The sequence below is a fragment of the Sceloporus occidentalis genome, unplaced genomic scaffold, assembly GCF_023333645.1.
Source record: "Sceloporus occidentalis isolate IW3139 unplaced genomic scaffold, rSceOcc1.0.p SCAF_37, whole genome shotgun sequence".
In the NCBI taxonomy this organism is placed as follows: domain Eukaryota; kingdom Metazoa; phylum Chordata; class Lepidosauria; order Squamata; family Phrynosomatidae; genus Sceloporus; species Sceloporus occidentalis.
In genome coordinates, this window is record NW_028317017.1 from 4,260,814 (window position 1) to 4,279,773 (window position 18,960).

Genomic DNA, 18,960 nt, shown 5'->3' on the forward strand with positions numbered 1-18,960 from the left:
ACATTTTTTAATTGAGGAAGTAATCTGGAATAAAAAATACCCAAACTAATTTACCTTCTTTAAACTCATTGTGAGTTTGGTTATTGTATAGCTCTTATGGTATGGTACATGAAGAAAAAAGCATTTAATTTCGGAAATAAGTGGTACTTGGCGGTGGCATATTTACCTTTGGTGCTGGCCTAAGCCTTAGTTGCAGCACATGCCTCTGAGCCGTTGTCCTTTTTGTTGCGTGTAGGGATATGATTCCATATCTCAGCGTGCCACTTTTAAAGAAGCCGTGGAAGGAAACTATAGGACTGTGCTGACTCGGCATCAGCCATCCATAGTGATGATCTGGCTCCCTATTATGTGACAGTGGGGCTGTCATCCCCTGGACCTGCTGCCCTAGGCGTGGGCCAGGAAACCCCACTGGTACGTGGTAAAAAAAAAAAAGTGATTAACGGTTAACAAAATACTGCTGCTAATAGTACATTTATAAAAATACTATACCACTCCCTTATAAAAAATAGATTAACTTTAATATCCATCTGCATCTATTATAACACGCACATCGGTGGCACCCTACTGACTGTTTCCTTTTTTACTTGATACTCGGCCAGTAAACATAAATAAATGAATGTTGAATGAGCCTTACCAAACATTGTCATGTTACCATACAGAGTATAAGGTACAATACATGTAGTGATGACACTGTCATGCCAGGTCAACAGCCTGGTCCTTTTCTCCTGGAACCTGGCTAGGTTTCCTTTGGGTTATCAGCATGCGTCATACCTCAAACGGATTATCCCATGGAACACGTATACGCAGGGTTGAATAAATGGATAACACGATATGCCAGATACATCGACGATTTACTGTTTGGTAATGGTGGATTTGTTTTGTACTTACTGGTTATATTTCTCTTATCTGGGACCTTTGAATGTTTGGGTCTACCAACACTTTCTTTCAAATTTCGCTTTCCTAGAGGTCTGGACGCTACACGTCCTCTGAGTTTATGTAATAGTGTCAATATTTTGATTAACATTTTAGAAACCTCGTTCTGGTTTAAAAAGTGCTCTTGTGTGACCAAAATATTGACACTGTTCCGTAAACTTTGTGGAAGAAAGGCTAAGAATTTCAGTGAGGAGGTTATGCTTCCCGGCCACAAGAATCTTACACCCCTCCTCTGTTTGCATAAATCTTCGCAGGTTCACCGCATAGGAAAGATTTCTTTTTATAAGGAAACACGGTTGCTCTGAGTTATTCTGCAGAGTCTCACATCTTTCCACTTTATTTCGCCTGCAGCTATTTAGGTAACATGCTGTTCCTTGCGCTCCCGGCCCCAAGAAATGTCTTGGTGGAACACACAAAGTGCAGAAAACAATGTACAGGCTTGTACACAAAACGTCTTACTTTAATATAGACAGTAGAGGTTTGGCAGAAGAGTTTTGAACTGTAGAGCTACAAATAACACCACCTAATTTATTCCAAAGCTATGCCTGTTTCATGGAGAGGGTGGAGGGCTGTGGCTGCGCACTGTGGCCTGCACATGTTTGCCCTTCTCCCAGTTTAGCAAGTATCTGAAAACAAATACAAGTATGTGTAAATGATTTGCTTCCTGGGCAAACATGGTGGTTTTGAAAAAAAGATATAGTTAGAAAAGGGTACTTTTTATTTAAGGAAGTGAAATTATGTGTGTAAACGACACACGGATACATTATAGGTAAGACGGTAGCTGTATGAGATGTTTAACGCCAAACATCAGTTGGAGAGCTACAGGTCGGTTAATCTTGTTATAAGCTCTTGGCACTTTAATGCAAACGATAGCTGAGAGGTCCCTTTAAATTTTCCACAATCGCCCTAAAAGCACTTGTCGTTCTTCTCTCCTCTGAGCTAGTTACTGAGAAGGAGATTTGTTTGAATGAACACATCTTCTGACACGTGGTTTTCTTACTGCCAGTCGGCTCCAGTGGTGGCTCACAAAATGTCAGGGGAGGAGAGGGTCTACTGAGACCCTTTGTGTGCACACTCAGCACTATCTGTCATTGATTTCAAAAGGAACTCTTTCTTGTTAACGATTGGCTGCGTCAAGCAGCCAATCAGGAGGCAATAATTGTTAGACCACGGAGTAGGCAAGGAGCTACAACATTCTCCTTAAGGTGTTTTTTAAAAAAAAAAAATGTATTTAAAGAATGCACTTTTACAAGCATTCTTCTTTGGTGAGGCTGGCTTAATAAAGTAACTTATTCTCTTATGTGGATGGACGTATCACACTTACTAATAGGTTGTACTTCTAAATGTGCTGGTCCGTGAAAGTGATATTTATCAGGGCAACATTTTCTTAAAGCATCCTTTCCCTTATACCCTGGATCTGGGTTGATGTAGAGAGTGTCCCACTAAAAAGATAACCTAAATGAGGCAATAAAAGGCTGCGCAATGCGGGCCTTCTTTTCTTTCTTGCTTCAGAGGCTCAGGTGTTGACCGCCATTTGCAGAGCCATCTCAAAGATATTGATTTGTTTAAAGGATTGATTCTGTTAAAAAGAGGGGCTTAGTTGGCCCATAAAATACACAGGTAAAATAATGACATTCTGTATATGACACTGTTCGTTAAAAAAGACAATCTTGGTCTTTCTTGAAAGAAGACCCATATTGTGAAGGCAATTTTACCTTAAGCTATGGAACAGGGCCAAAATGGCCAGCACTGTGCCTAGCACTGCATAGTAGCCTGAATTACTGTGCGCAGACTGAAGAAGGCACCCTAAAGTCTCAACACTAAGAGAAGAGGGGGTTGGCAGAGAACTTTCTACCCATACAAAGTGCACTCAAATGAATATTGTAGGGTGCCTCATGGTTATAGTCGCAGGTAATATGATGTATTCTATTCCCGATAACACATGTTCATTTATTCCGAAAGACTTGTAACATATAAAACACGTGTTTGCCATTAAGAGTAGGAAACTGTTATATCATGCTCCTTTCTGGCCTCTCATTCTATTTCAGTGTAGCTGGGAAGGTCAGCGATGTGAACATGGTTAAATAATTAACTCTTCTGTAGTTGTGTAATTCTCTGCAACATTTACCTCTCTTGTCTTTACCTTAGGTTGCCTCTAAGTATAATGGGGAAAAGTATAACATTCTTTCATACCCAGTGTCGTCATTTAGATTTTTCAGCACTTGCCACGTGTTTGGAACGCAAACCTAATTGCTAAACTCGTATCTCTGGCAATCAAGATGCTCATGTATTTCAGGCTATTCTATAGCTTACAAGATTGAACAGTGATTGCTTTGATACAAGACAAGCCTATCTCTGCCAAAGTGGTGACCAAGGATCATAGGAGACAAGTATGGATTGGAGGGTAGATTTCTGGTTAACCTAGAATGTATGGCATACCCTGTTTTTGTGAAGACTCCCTACATCTGAAGCTTCCAAAAGTATGCCTTCAACCTTTTTCTCTTGCTTTTATTAAGGTAATATAACTCATATAGTCCTGTCTTTGTAGCTCAATGACTGCCTTGGACACATTTTTATAGTGGAGGACTTTAGTTAAATGTCTGAAATAAATTCTCCAGTGTTGGGTGCATAGTGATGTCTTCCTTTTTTCTTCTCCATCTTTGGATGCAGGATGAGTAATGTGAAGTTTTGTGGGTTTCCCCCAGGCTTCTTGGGGTTGGCACTACATTTGGTTATACAAGTCATGTCCTATGATGTCATAGCAAAATGGAGCACTATAAATTGATTTAAAGTCCAAGCCACAGTGGTGTGCTGGGTATTTCATTTATGTGTCTCCTACCCTCCTAGTTCTGCGGGATTTATTTTTCCAGTAGGTGTATGGAGATGTAACATAGTGATCTAATTCTCCCATAATCAAGTGAATCATTTATTGTGTTCTAGGATGCTGCACAGTTAGCCAGGGTCAGACAAAGGAACGTGTGTTTCTGGACCTTTTTACGGAGTGGAATGTTGCTGGCACAGTGTTACTCGGATGACTAAGAATCCATACATGTGTCAGCCATTTGCTTTGCCAAGCAGCTAGGAATTTGAGAGGAATATTTTGACAAGAAATACAAAACATTGTTTGTCATTAAAGAGGAACTGCCACCTACACAGCCTGAATTGTCTTTGTACTCGCTTAGTAAAGAAACTTATATCTTCCTTGTTTTTCTGTATAGTTTCGGAGATGTTTGGTTTAAAAATAAGGGCCTTTTTTCCCCGGCAAGTAGGAAGTTTGTTGCTATCATTGTTGCACAATAAAGCGGCTCTTCTTACACCTGTTTCTTTCCATGTTTTCATCTATGACCAATAGTTGTATTACTATCGGGTATATCACAAAAAACTGGCTCTAGAAGTTGTGTTCTTTGCAACAGCCGGCTGCCTTTAACACCCTGGTTCCCCCTTGGTTCGAGTGCTGTTACCCTGACAGCCGTTTAAATGCCAGAATGGAAGTTTGGGCTTTTCTTGCCTGCAGGGTTAGTGGTGGCACCACAGGAAAGATTAATTTTCTATTTTGACTTGCGCTCGGAGTTCTGGTAGACAGAAGGAAGACCACAGGGACAGTCCTTAAGACCTTATCCCTACACCCCAGTAGGATTAAATGATGCTACAGGCACCACTAGGGGTACCTGGCTGGTTTTACTCCTCGGTTAACAAAGGCACTTCTGCATTGCCAATTGTGAGATTGCTCTAAAGTTTCTGGGTTTCAAGTTTGAAGAGCAGTCCCCCTAGACAAAAGCCTGCAGCAGGGCAGCACCAAAAGAGATATGCAAGCCATGCGCAAGTGCCACTCCTCAAGTGAACCTCTAGCATAGATCTCTGTCGCTTGTGTGGGTGTTTTTCAAATGTTGTGTAGTTATTTTATACATACTTAGTCCTAATATTATGTTTACTGCAACATTACTTGTCCTGAGAACACAACATATAATAAACTTGTCCAAACTGGAAAGAATATATATATTTTTAGAAAATAAAGAAAAATATATATTGTTTGGATAGGGATCCCTCTGCCCCACTCTTCTCCCCTGTTCCCAGGGAGCTCAGAACATTTGTTAGCTACGAATGTATGTACAGTACTAAAAGCCACTATATTGTGTATTGAACAATGGAACGTGCTTGGAAATTCAATTATGTTTCAAAATAATTCATTGTAATGCTTCTTAATCCCTTGTGCCTTTTGGTCACTACCCACTTTGAAGACTCAAGTGGGTTCTCATTTTGAGGAGAACCCTAGAAGAGCCTGCTTTGGGTTGGAAGGGAAAGAGGCCGCATATCCCCTTGTGGGGAGTGTGGTCCCACTGTGACATTACCACTGCATCACTGTTTTGATGCTCAAAAACAAACAAAAAATATGTGAAGTCCCACACCTATAACCACACACATTAAAACATGTCTTTCCGTGGCTGTTGGAATGTTGGGTGCTTCTGTATCTTACCCTCTTGTCCAGAAGGTGAAATTACTGTGGCATGTCTTGATGTGCTACTTTCCCCCAAACAACATTGTTAAATAAAGCCAAAATGTTCCTCTGATTTTTATTTTTGTAAAGGGAAAAAAAAACAACACAAAACATCTCTTTGTTGTGAGCCAGTTTAATGGAGATTCCTTAGAATTGCTTCAGGCCTTGTTGTCATGTGAACTTTTTGGCTATGGCCGTGTCTGGGACAGCTTGTTGTAACCAGAACAAACTGTACCGGTGATGAACTAGAAAGATAAAAAAAGACCCATAATTCTGTTTCTTCATCGCCTATTTTGTTTATTATTTAGCAGCCTATGGGTATTTGAGAACCTATAATTTAGGTAAATGTTCCTAACTATCATTAATTACATTATGTCCAGGGCTTTATGGTAATAACATCTAAATACCCCAATGTACTTGGCTTATTGCATTTAACAGAATTACATTTATTTACAATTGTCTTTTAGAATAATGGCTTATTGATTCTTGGCATGTCCCCGAATTTGTCTTCCTAACTGGGTGCTCGTTTTAGCTTTATGATGATTGTGTTTTTGATATTTTGAAACATTTTCTGACTGGTGCATAAAATATGACATGGGAGGAGGGTTACATTTACCATAGCTTATACAATTTCATGGCAGACTGATGTGAAATGAGTATTCAAAAATGCTGACTATAACCTGCTTGATCTGTTACGAAATCTACTTTTCAATAGTAGCAGCATACTAAGAAAGCTCAGTAGTATCAACATTGCTGGTGTTCCCTCTTTATTATAGGTATTTTATTTATTTGCCAAGGCCATTAGAAACATTCAAAACGTTGTAAGTGGGATGCCCCGTTGTCTCGTGCAGCGACATTGTTCAACCTGTTTAAGGAAAATAGTATATGTGGGGGGGGGAATGCATATGGGAGAACACGCATAAAAGGAACCGTGCGTATTATGCCTGGAGTGTCTCTTGAAACTCTGGTATGATTCTAGTATGCTTAATTTGGTCCCTTTTTTTCTCTGAAGGTGAAATAGTAGTGAACGAAGTGAATTTTGTCAGAAAATGTATTGCCTCGGACACAAGCCTGTATGACCTATGGGGAAAACTGGTGTGCACCAACTTCAAGATTTCCTTCATTACAGACAGTCCCATGCCCTTCCAGGTTTGGACCTTTTTTTTTTCTATTTTCTCCTTACTTTTTTCACTCAAACGTTGGCAAACATGTCAAGGCAGCTGTTGGAAAGATAAATCATAAGATTATTATTGACATTTTTTTTGTCTGTATGTTATATATCTATGTAATGGAGGCTCATGTGTACCTCTTGGTTATTTTTGCCCATTATTTCACTGATTTGTTTCTCCTTTATTTCAGAAATTCAACTACAGAAATCTACTTCTTGGGGAACATGATGTCCCACTGACATGTATAGAGCAAATTGTTGTGGGTATGTATTCGAAAGTGCCACTTTCTACTAAAATGTGTCTGTCAATAAGACTGGTTCTGGATGGCTTTGGGAATACTGTTCCTTCGAACTTCCTTTATTATTTTACCTTCAAATAACAGCATCACAAACTTTTTGTTATCGGCTTCGCTGATGACTTATTTCACTTCTGCTGTCTACACCTCTTCACGTTCTAGATGTGACTTATTTGAATCTACGAGTGGCCAACAAGCATGACCAAAATGAAAAGATATCTGCTATAAACTTATGTTTGTGGGCTAAAATACCTACACCTGTCCTCTTAATGTAAGATACGTATTGGGCCCATTATGCTTGGACTCCATTGCCTTTTTTTAAATTGCATATATTCTTCAGTTATTGAAGTTGAAAAATTAGATTTCTGTCCCCAGCTGCATCTACTGAAACAAGGCATTCTTGCATATGCTTTCTGCACATACCACGTAGCACTCCAGTTTAAGGCAAAATCAGTTGAGCTATCACGTTGAACCAGGACTCAAATGTATGTTTTTTTTATTAAAATATGAACATATAGAAGTTTTAGCTAATATTTGTCTTCTATTCTAAAATAAAAAATGTAGCTCTTAAAAACAAAAATATTTAGCGTAGAGGTTTAATATTAAGAAATGAAGTTATAAATATAATGTCTACACAAGCTAGACGGCTCCACCTGTTACATCAACAGTCAGGGATATTTCTGAATCATAGAGGTTTGTGGTAAATAGCTGCAGTGGTAGTGATTACCTAATAGATGTTTGTGGTGGTATTCGCCACTCCACAAGGTGGATACACCCAGCAGTGCATGATCAGGAGCTCCTTGTATGACTATAGCCTGTAGTATAACTTATAGTGGCTTCTGTTGCCATGTATAGAAGTGTTGCCATAGCATTGTAAATGACTTGTAGCATTAGTGACATAATAACCACTATTCTTGCCTTATTTATATATTAAAGGTAAAAAGCTACTGTACATCAGGTAATTATACAGTTTTATACAGGCAAATGATCTCTGGTCAGTATTAAATATAGAAGAAAGGTAAATTTTAGTAAGTATATGATCATGTTTTGGTTGTGTATCTGTGCATATGTCCGCATATTGTAGAATATTCTTTTGTTAACTGGCAAACAGACATAAAATTGCCTTTTAGATTGTAAGGGTGTCAACCTCTAACCATTTTAGATGGTGGCAATCAGTGGTTTAGTGAGGAAATCTCCCAGCACTTTCTTCTAACCTTCCCTTGGAAAACTTAGTTGGCAGTTGAGCTAATAGATGGTAGCCTAGGTCACTGATGGCAGAGCATGGTTACATGGTCCATGCTGCGCTGCGGGGGATCCTCCTCTCTGGCAGCTGCAATGTGGGCAGACAACCCCCGCTGCTGCCCAGCATTTCCGCTGGGGCTTCTATGACAGAGCACTGTAAGGTCATGTCACGCCAGCCCTCAGTCATAGAAGCCCCAGTGCAAGTGCCGGGCAGCGTCGGAGGTTGCCAGAGCGTAGGATCTAGGTCCCCTGCAGCGCTGTGAGGGATCTGGATCTTAGTCTTATGGTCAGACCTCTATTTGAGGTCGGATTATAAGATGACCTCGAATATAAGATTTTTCAGAGCAAAACCTTGTCTTATATTCAAGCAAATACGGTATTGATCATTGGTTAACATACCACCAGTACTGTGCGGTATGTGTGCCAGATGCATGTGTTATGTTTTGGCACAATAGCAGAAGAATGTATAGTATTCCCTTTTACTGCATAATATTACTCTCTACCGCACTTCTGTTTTATTAAACTTTTAGCTTTCGTAACCAAAGCCTTTTATTTCAAATCACCTGCTGCACGTGCCTACAGAATTTGTCGGTGCTACGTGTGAGATGCACTTAAGTCGCTTCTTATTAAGATGGAATCTTATAAGAATTTGTTGTAAATATCATTAACACCAACTTTTTTTTCTTTTAAGAAACATGTACTTATTTAATACTAACCAAAGCCAGATGTGCACCAAGTTCTTTATGAGTACACAAGAGAGCAAATCTAATGAATGGTTCACCAAGTTTGCGAAATGTAGTAACTTTCATTTTTTTTTTTCTCCAGTGAATGACACCAAGAGAAAGCAGAAAATACTCTCTTCCAACCAGAAACTGAAATTCAACCCCACTGAGTTAATTATTTATTGCAAGGATTTCCGTATATTGCGCTTTCGTTTTGATGAAGCGGGGCCAGAAAGTGCAAAAAAGGTAAAACTGGATCTGTTTGGTTTTTTTTGTTTTTTTTTTAATCTTTTATTTTTTTTACACTTCCCAGAAGAAACTAGGAATCTGCTTTAAATCTAGAGAAGTAGTTCTTCCCTATCAGGGCATGTTTTCTCTCAATCCTTTTCTGCATGGCTATACACATCCACTGTTTTTACTGAAGAGGGCAATCCGTGTGTAATGATTCTTAATTTAAACACTTTAGCGACCAAAGGAAAGAGATTAATGTCCTCGGATAATAGGGATTATTTGTGAGGTATACAGAATGAAATGGTAGTTGGTACATCCTGACTCTTTTGAGCTAATCCCAATTTGGAAAGTTATAGGAAACTTTTAGAACTATATAGCAGTGACGTACTTTTTAGGAATGGAATGTGAGGGAAGAGTTTTGTGAATGGAACTGATCGCACAACCGGCTTAAACAATACAAATGTATCCGTTTTAACGCTGACGTTCATAGAATGTAATATGTTACTGCTAACCTCCGTAGTTAAAGTAGGCAAATTTATTAAATGTTCCGTTCCGTGATCATAAAGCGACAGATCTATTTGAGCCTATTACCTTCTACGTAGATATATATTTTTTTTGGAGACAAGCTTTCTTTAATACACAAGTGTTGCAATCATTTTAACCCCCAACAAGTTGATTTCCTGCAGTCTGTGGTTCCAGGTTCCTAAATAATTAATAAAACTTTTTGATTTTTTTTTCTTTTTTTCTTTTAATCCTTAATGTACTTTGTGACTGTTAATGAGACAGTTTAAGGTCCCAGACAACCTCACCAAGGAAGATTGCGTATTAAAGTACTTTGAGTACTTTTATATGCATTCTTTAAAGCGAAAGCACTTGCCTTAAGGAGAAGCTGCAGCTCCTGCCTCCTCTGTGGTCCGATGATTCTTACCTGCTTCCGAGGTGCTAATATTTGTGGAGCCAGCTCTGGATTTGAGTGGTAGTAAGTAGATCACGTCCCAGGAACTGAGCGTTGATGAACCGTTCTCCTGGATGGCAAATGCATATGGGGGGGGATTCTGTAGTATCTCCCCACACACTGGAACATTCAAATGTAAAAGAACCTCAAAGCTATCAAATGCATTAAAAGTGCAAATGATGGCTAGAATGTCAGTTAAGAGGGTACGCTCTTAAGCGTGTCTAATTCTATAGTCATGACAGTGTCCTTCACCGTAATTTACCAACATCTGACATCTGGGTGTTGGTTGTGACCTCTTACGGTTACTCTATTGAATTAACAATAAGTGTTTGTTAAATCTGGTGGGTTTGCATAAATGATGTGCGGTGTTTCAATAAGCACCTGTAACCATGATTGCGAAGGAGCAAAAAGAGCGTTGTATGCCAGTTCTTTTCCGTAATGGAAAGCACGTGGTTTCCTGGTGTTATAAAGGCGTTCTCACAGATTTCACAAAATCTTTATGCATCTCCTGGAATTTGTGCAAAAAAGAAAAGAAAAAAAAAAGAGCTTATCTGGCAAAGAAATGATAAAGTCTTAAACAATCCAACCTGCCAAGCAATGAAGGTCAGGAAAGGGTGAACAACAGAATTAGTCATCAGTACTTCCTGAAATCATCAGAGCCAGGGTTTTGCTGCCGTGAATCACTGCAGCCTGGCTCGAATTTGCAATTACTCAGGTGGCCGTTATTCTCAGGAACGATTTGCCATCAACAGCTTTTACTAATATGGAAAATAATTCATGCCGTTTGGCTGTAGTCTGCCCGTTACAGTGATTTCTGCACAATGGTGTATGGAATGATTGCATGTGGCAAGAAGCCAAGGCCAGATATGGATTTCGTCCGTATGTAGTGCTAAATAAATTATGTGTTTTAATACTCAAATAACAGCAAATTACAATATTCCTTTACCACTGGAAATAAATTAACAGGAAATAGTATGGGTTCCATACCTACACAACAACAAAAAATGTTTAACTTATGTCATATAATGCATTCTTATTTAGGATTGAGAATTTAAATTATTTTTGGGAGGGTAGGAGGGGTGGTCAGTCATCCGCTGTAGTAGATTGTGACTGCCATAATTATTTGGCACCTAGCGTGACCATCTTCAGCCTGTAGAATGAAGTATTTCCACTACTAGACCCTATGCCATGTTCTTGTAATATTTCACACAGCCTCCAAAGTTCTATAATTCGGGAGCTGGAACAAGCTGTTCCCTGGCAAGACCCTGATACGTGTGACCTCTGAAGAGTCTCATTACAATTTTGCAGCGTCCTCCTTGCAGATGCACAAGGAAGTTAGGCTGAATCCCCCCATATGTATTGGTGCTTTTCCCTACTTCCCCAGCTGTGCTCTGTGGAGGTCTGAGACCCGCATTACCACTATCCTGCCACTGATTGGCTACTTCGATCAGCCAGTCAGTGGCGTTTGTCCCTGGACCACAGGGGAGGTGTTCTGGTGCATCTTCTCCATAAAGGTACAAAGTACTTATATGCATTCATTGTTTAGGGGGCTCCCTGGGACCTTTTACGCATAAAAGAGAATGGGAGCTTCTGAACGTTGCCAAGTAGCACACATTTTATTCCTCTCCTCTTCCCTCAAACAGTATTACAGTAATTATTAAATAGTATAACTTCTGCTGACCACTCGGCAGCTTCTGAGATGCCTTCTAGGTTTCCAGTTTGATATAATGTTGCCATCTCCCTTTCTGTGTAGGTGTGGCAAATTGCGATGGTATGCAGGTATAGAGTGAGGTAGAAACCAAATAGCTCCCGACGCAATAATATATAACCAGATTTTGGCCTGTCTGAAGCTTAGCATCAGTTTGAGGACTATCATTTGTCTACGTCTGCTATAAATTCTATTAAATATGATCAGTGAGGATCTTTAGAATATAAACTGCCCATTGCTCTCCTGATTGTTCAGGAGCTACTGTAGAAACTAGTAAAGTCCTAATAAAATATTGTTTCCAACCAAATGTATTCTAATTTTTTAATATAAAACTTTTCTCAGGTATGCCTTGCATTGGCACATTATTCACAACCAACAGATCTTCAACTGCTCTTCGCCTTTGAATATGTTGCAAAAACGTACCATAATCCAAGTAAGTTTCCAAGTGCTTGTTACCATTATTATGTTTTTATTTATACAGCACCAGCACGTTTCATAGCACTATTACTTTAGGGGGAGAATAGAATTCCAACAAAATATTAACAGTGACATGAACACCCATACATACTGGTACAGGAGGAGGAGAGGTCTCTGATCTTCTGAGCTTAGTTGGAGACAGAAGGGGGGGGGTGAGAAGTCGAAGGACTGCTTTCGGAGAGACTGATAAGTGTTAGAAGCATTTGTACGTTCAACACACGCAAGCATTGTAATCCAATCCGGGAAAAAATGGGGCCGTTGTCATAATATTGTGCGTATTGTATTTGATCTCCAGAGAAGTATGTGTATTTCTCATCATTGTGTACCTCAACGGGCATACATTTGTAGTCCAATAGCCCAGCTTGCCGTGAATACAGCTCTTCACATGTATTACCCCAGTTCTCAAAGCAATAGCACGCCCGACCAGACATACCGTTCTCCCCATGGCATAGCCCAGCTCTCCAGACATTGCAGTTGCCCTTGTACAATAGCCCATTTTATGCACAATGTGTTCTTTGACATTTTCAGCCTCTGAATGGTTCACTAGTAATTAGATTTTTCCTATCCAGGAAGTATAAACTCCATAATTACTTAGCCCAATTATCTTCCAAAGGCCTTTTAATTGCGTTACATGCTGTAGGCAGCAATAAAACTAATATGTGCAATATGTGGTCACCATCTCTTGCTTAATGGGACAGTACCACGGAAAAGCAACGTACAGCGCTGTATACAGGGATGTATTGTAGGATTGGAGAAAACGTTGTTTTATTTCATTTTGTTCCGATTAACTTTATCCGCAGAACTGGGAGCTACTACTGTAAAAGTTCAATGTGATATTTAGGATGACGCTCCCAACACAAACGCCACACTAGACTGATTCTTTATGGAAATGATAATGAAGCCCATTACTCTATAGATTTAGTCAGTGTCAGGCTGGTTGATTAAGTCTGAGCTGTTCTGTTGTATAGCGCAGTATGATAAAGGGCCCATAAAAGTTATAGAAAGTCAGATACTTTTTTGCCTTATCATTGATATGTTGAACACCTACATAACACATCTAAGTATCCACAGATCCCAAAAAGAATAATTTTGTCTCATGTCACCTTAATAGTATATAAACATAAAACAGAAAGAAATAATAAAAAAGGAAAGTGAAGGGGCATTTTCTACTCTTCCCATTCTGGAACGTCCTGAACAGAAGTCTATCAAAGAGCTTTTCTTAATCCATAATAATGCAAAAACGTAATTTTCTTTTGTATTTAATTTTTTATTTTTGTTATTTTTAAAGCCAACAAAACCAATGGTATTGATCCTGGCGGAGGAGTTGACCCAGGGCCCAAAACACCTCTGTTTGAAACTTATTCCGACTGGGATCGCGAAATCAAGCGGACGGGAGCCTCTGACTGGAGAGTTTGCTCAGTAAATGAAGGATACATGATATCTACATGGTTCGTACGTGTGTTGGGAAAGCGGATTCATTGGGATTTCTCTTGGAGCGTAATGTGAAGCTGCGGCTTTCTTTTTACTGATACGCCACTTAATAATTCCAATGGACTGTATTAAAATTGCTTTGTGGATTCCAGTTCCTATTCGGCGTTGGGTTTTCTAGCAGAATTTGAAACGAGTGTTTAATAAACAGCTTATTAAATAACACAAGTCATTTTGTCGTATACATTTTAAGTGCAAAGCAAATAGATAATGTTTTACACTCCAATTAAAGTTTATTCATCTTTCTACCTGCCCCAGCAGTTAACTAGTCAATTCCCAGGAGCGCATCACACTTGGGTACAAATTTTCACTGGCAAACGTGAATGTTGTGATGGCAACTATTTAAAAAAAAAAACATATTTTTAAAAGCTATAGAATCACATTTAAACATAATTGACAAGCACAGGGTTTAAATGGTAGCAATTGTCTTGTGGAGTAATCTCTACATAAACACATACTGGCTGTTTAATTCTGGAACAGTCATTGAATGTAGATAGGATGCTCGTAGAGGAGAGAAGCCACAATTCTAGACCAAAGTAGCATACAAAATGAATTATATGAGCGTACATATTCCATTAGAGAGAGAGAGAGATGGTGGCCCTGCTCCTGTGAGTTTATAGTATAATAGGCAGGTTAAAGAAGAGGTGAGGATGATCTGATTGTAGTGAGGTTCATGCCGAGGAGTCCGCGGGGCCGAGATTGGTGTAATACATTGCTTTGTTCCAGCCTTCGGGTTGTATGCTTTTCATTCCTATTGTTTTAGTTTGGTAAATTTAAGCTGCATCCCCATAGACATTTCACATTGTAAATCAACGTTACACCCGGTTAACTGCTTTACGGGAAAGCAAAGTTATTACAATGCTGTGAATAAACACATTGCTGAGAATAACCATCCCTGACTGTGGCTGGGCTTACTGCTAACGTCGCTGTCCCTGTGAACACTAGACGCTCGGATCACAATGAAGATTATCGCTAAGCTGTTTTAAGGATTTCTATTTTCGGTTCACATGTATAGACCATATGGCTACAATCAGACCCAATCTGTTTGTGACGGTGGAGAGAACAACACTTTATACTAGCTGTTTTATGCATGTCTCGTATTCAAGGTTGTCAAACGTCTCAAGAATATGAAATAAATACAAAAGTCTGCTTGTTTTGTAAAATGTCCAAAGACGCGCAGGACTAAACATTCCATCCCACTGACTTTATTATTGTGTATTATGAATGGCCATCCCTGGCACTAATTCTGGCACAGAAATGACCCTTTCAAATGCATAGATGAAATCTAACCTCAGTTTAGCGAATAAACCCCACAGAATTGTGCATTGCGTGGTTTTATTGTTCTTTTGAAATTGTGTATCTGTATAACACATTCACAACATGCCTCCCCTTGATGTTGAAATAGGTTTGTGCTTCTATGGTAATCTCCACTCTCTAAGGTGGCACAGATTCCCAGATATTCATCGCAAACTGTTTAACGTCTGTCTTTTGGGGATCGGATAAGAGGTATTTTGCGAGGTGTTTTAACATAGTGGTTCTGGCTTTGAAGAAGAAATTCTGCTTTAATCTCCGGCCTCCACGTTGAGCTGCGGTACATGCCGTGTAGATGGGACGCAAGTGAAGCTTTAGAACTGTTTCTGTATTTTATTGTGCCGGATTTCTAGGACTGAAGACTGCGTTGATCTTTGTTAATGGTTTGTTGATTCCTCTTGTCTCTTTGCAGTCTGCCGGAATACTTTGTTGTTCCCTCCTCTCTGGCGGATCTGGATTTAAAGCAGTATTCACATCATTTTTATGGAAGGCGCATGCCAGTAAGTATACGTTAAACGGCCGAGGCGTGCACTTTCTGATCTTGGATTTGAACCCAAAAATCCCTCATCCCCCAATCAGCCGCATATTTGGGTGGCTTTGTGTGCTTCTTATTTTAATTCGTTTTGATATATTAAGTAGTTTGCTGGGAGTAGGGAAGGGGCTTTGACTACCCGGGACCCTTTTACTAATATGTATTTGCTTGTGTTTACAGCTGTGGTGCTGGAACCACCCCAATGGCAGCGCTCTGGTTAGAATGGCCAGCATCAAAGACCTGTTACACCAACGGAGAATTGACCAAAGGTAAATGTTCTGGGCACTGGGGATCTGCACGTTCCTTGCCAACAGAATAAAAGTTAATGTGAGAATTCTGTTAATACATTTAAATATTAATGACCTGATGTGACTTATTCATCAGCCACAAAAGTCAACTCAGGTCATTTATGTTGAAACTTTTTTTGTACAGTGCTTTCTACAAACTAAAGATACATAAAGAGCGGCAGTTTATTCTCCGCAGATTTGACATGAACTTTGACATCAGAAAAGAATTGTAATTCACACACTGGTGTGGAATCCTTTTGAAGACATTTTCTCTCTAAATAGTGTCTCTATATTCTTTTCACGTTTCGCCATAAGAGTGAAGATGTTCCCCAGCAGAATGTACAGCAGCTGCCCTTAACTTAGAATAGGAAGTAATGGGCTTTGTTCCAAGAATAAAGCTTGTATTGCCAGCTTGAGACTGACATTTATTAAAACCATGTTTATCCCAGCTAATCATTTACGTGCGGTTTATTCAGTAACTTGATTGTATACATGATGTTGTTAGAGTTTAACACTCTTTCAATGAAGATTACAGAGAGTGTAGTGTATGTTCTCATCTCATGTATACAGTATACCTAGAACTGTTTTCCCAAATGGAACTGTGGTCTTTGTGTGCTAACTGTTTTTTCCTATATATACATACATACATACATACATATATATACACACACACACACACACACACACACACACACATAATATAAAATAAAATATGTGTGTGTGTATGTATATATATATATGTGTTTATCTGTTTTAGGGTGTGCAATGGGATTACCCGGAGTCATCCTCTACGGAGTGAAGTTTACAAATGTGATCTAGACCATAATCTTCCTGGGATCCAGGAGATCCAAACTGGCTTCAGCAAACTTAAGCATCTCTGTGTGAATGGTAAGGGCAGAATTATTATCTTACTAGCTAAAATATAGTGCATGACGTGTCCATGTGGGTATTTTTTTCATTTCTTAATAATATGTTTGAAACTTGAAAGAAGAAGAAAAGGATAGTATGATGGGATGCAGTGGTATGTGGCATGTCCATACATGGAGAGTAATTCCTGCCACAAAGCCGGTTACTGCTTACACTGGTTGAAGGTATATTAATAGGCTTGAGGAGTAATTACGTTTAGTTGATGCAATATTCCCCTTGCCGTTTTGCGTGATTGTCCCCGATATATAATATAGTTTTTTATTATTTGGAGCCATTCACTAGGGCCATGCCTCTTGGAAGTCATCACATTACTACTTTTTATATTTACCCACTATATAATAGTCCATTCCCTCAAGGGTACTTTAGTAGTCTTAGAGAATTACAGAAAACAGTGACGTTTTTATGGCAAGCATAAACTAAATCGTGATTATTCAAAGACGTCTAGCTGACACCCAAGCTGTTTCTTGGCTGTCGGTAGTGTCGGAATCCACTTGGCAGCTGCTATGTATTTTTGTCCTGCTTTTAGCGAACATTCCTTAAGGCCTGTTTATATTATGACCCATTGCTGTTACATAAACATTTGTTCTCCGCTTATGCTAAATGTTAACATGCTTGGCCTGTTTAAATGGAAACAAAAATGCAATGCTTATATTGCTTTCAATAAACTGCTCTCCAAGAATACTCCATCAACCAATACTGAAACACTTCTGTATCTGCAATTTGAGGTTTGATCTCATAGCTTCATAAGAAATGTTTTATTGTTGTGTTATCCCAAGAGAAATTGAGTATTTAAGTTGACTCCTTTTATTGGGTCAACAAGTTGTAGTTCCATAAGCTTTTAGGACCTCGGGGGTCTCCTATTAAGATGCACTGAGGAAATAAATTGCTATATACCAGGGGCATCCAACATGCGGCCCTCCAGCTGCTGCAGGACTACATCTCCCAGCCCCTTAGCCGAAAGAGCGTTATGGGAGATGTAGTCCTGCAGCAGCTGGAGGGCCGCAGGTTGGACGCCCCTGCTATATACACTCACTAGCCACTTTATTAGGTTCACGTTGCTAGTGCTGGATTGGACCCCCTTTTGCCTTCAGAACTGCCTTCATACTTTCTACACGGTGCTGGAATGAGATCTGGTGGCTGTGGATGCCAATGGAGTACAGTGAATGAGTCATGTTCAAGAAACCGGTTTGAGATCACATGAGCTTTGTGACATGATGAATTATCCTGCTGGAAGTAGCCATCAGAAGATGGGTACACTGTGGTCATAAAGGTATTGAGCAACGATACTCAGGGGCCCAAAGCTTCCCAAGAAAATGTCCCCCACACCATTACACCGCCACCACCAGCCTGAACCATTGATACAAGGCAGGATGGATCCATGCTTTCATGCTTACGTCAAAGTCCGACCCTGCCATCTGAATGTCGCAGCTGGAATCGAGACTCGTCAGACCAGGCAACGTTCTTCCAGTCTCCCATTGTCCAATTTTGGTGAGCCTGTGCGACTTGTAGCCTCATTTACCTGTTTTTAGCTGACGGGACTGGCACCCGGTGTGGTCTTCTGCTGCTGTAGCCCAACTGCTTCAAGGTTCGATGTGTTGTGCGTTTAGAGATGGTATTCTGCATACCTTTTTTGTAACGAGTGATTACTTAACTTACTGTTACCTTTCTGTCATCTCGAACCAGTCTGCCCATTCTCCTCTGACATCAACAAGGCAATTTCATCCACGCGACTGCCGCTCACTGGATATTTTCTGTTTTTGGTAAACCCTAGAGATGGTTGTGCGTGAAAATCCCAGTAGATCGGCAATTTCTGAAATACTCAGACCAGCCCGTCTGGCACCAATAACCATGCCACATTCAAACTCAATTAAATCCCCTTTCTTCCCCATTCTGATGCTCAGTTTGAACTTCAGCAAGTTGTCTTGATCACGTCTGCATGCCTAAATGCATTGAGTTGCTGCCATGTGATTGGCTGATTAGCTATTTGTGTTAACTAAAATTGAACAGGTGTACCTAATAAAGTGAATATACAGTTTTAGCATCCTCATCAATTGATCATACTAATGGTGGCCTCTGAGTTAGGACTGCACCGCCCCAGATTCAGGGTAACAGGGCATCTAGCAAAATGGAGTCTTATGAGAGATCAGTTCTTTTTTAGATCTTCAACTGCCTCTAATTCAGCAGCAGA

General features: G+C 39.8%; 1 protein-coding gene across 1 annotated transcript in view; it reads left to right on the forward strand.

Annotated features, from left to right (window-relative positions):
• LOC149297756 (myotubularin-related protein 10-B-like) overlaps positions 1-18,960 on the forward strand; it is a 32,207-nt gene that overhangs the window by 4,984 nt on the left and 8,263 nt on the right. Inside the window, exons 3-10 of the mRNA XM_089488206.1 lie at positions 6,441-6,577; positions 6,788-6,860; positions 8,960-9,102; positions 12,093-12,183; positions 13,516-13,675; positions 15,439-15,526; positions 15,739-15,827; positions 16,603-16,733. Coding sequence (XP_089344332.1) covers positions 6,441-6,577; positions 6,788-6,860; positions 8,960-9,102; positions 12,093-12,183; positions 13,516-13,675; positions 15,439-15,526; positions 15,739-15,827; positions 16,603-16,733 — 912 coding nt within the window. The remainder of the gene's footprint in view (positions 1-6,440; positions 6,578-6,787; positions 6,861-8,959; positions 9,103-12,092; positions 12,184-13,515; positions 13,676-15,438; positions 15,527-15,738; positions 15,828-16,602; positions 16,734-18,960) is intronic.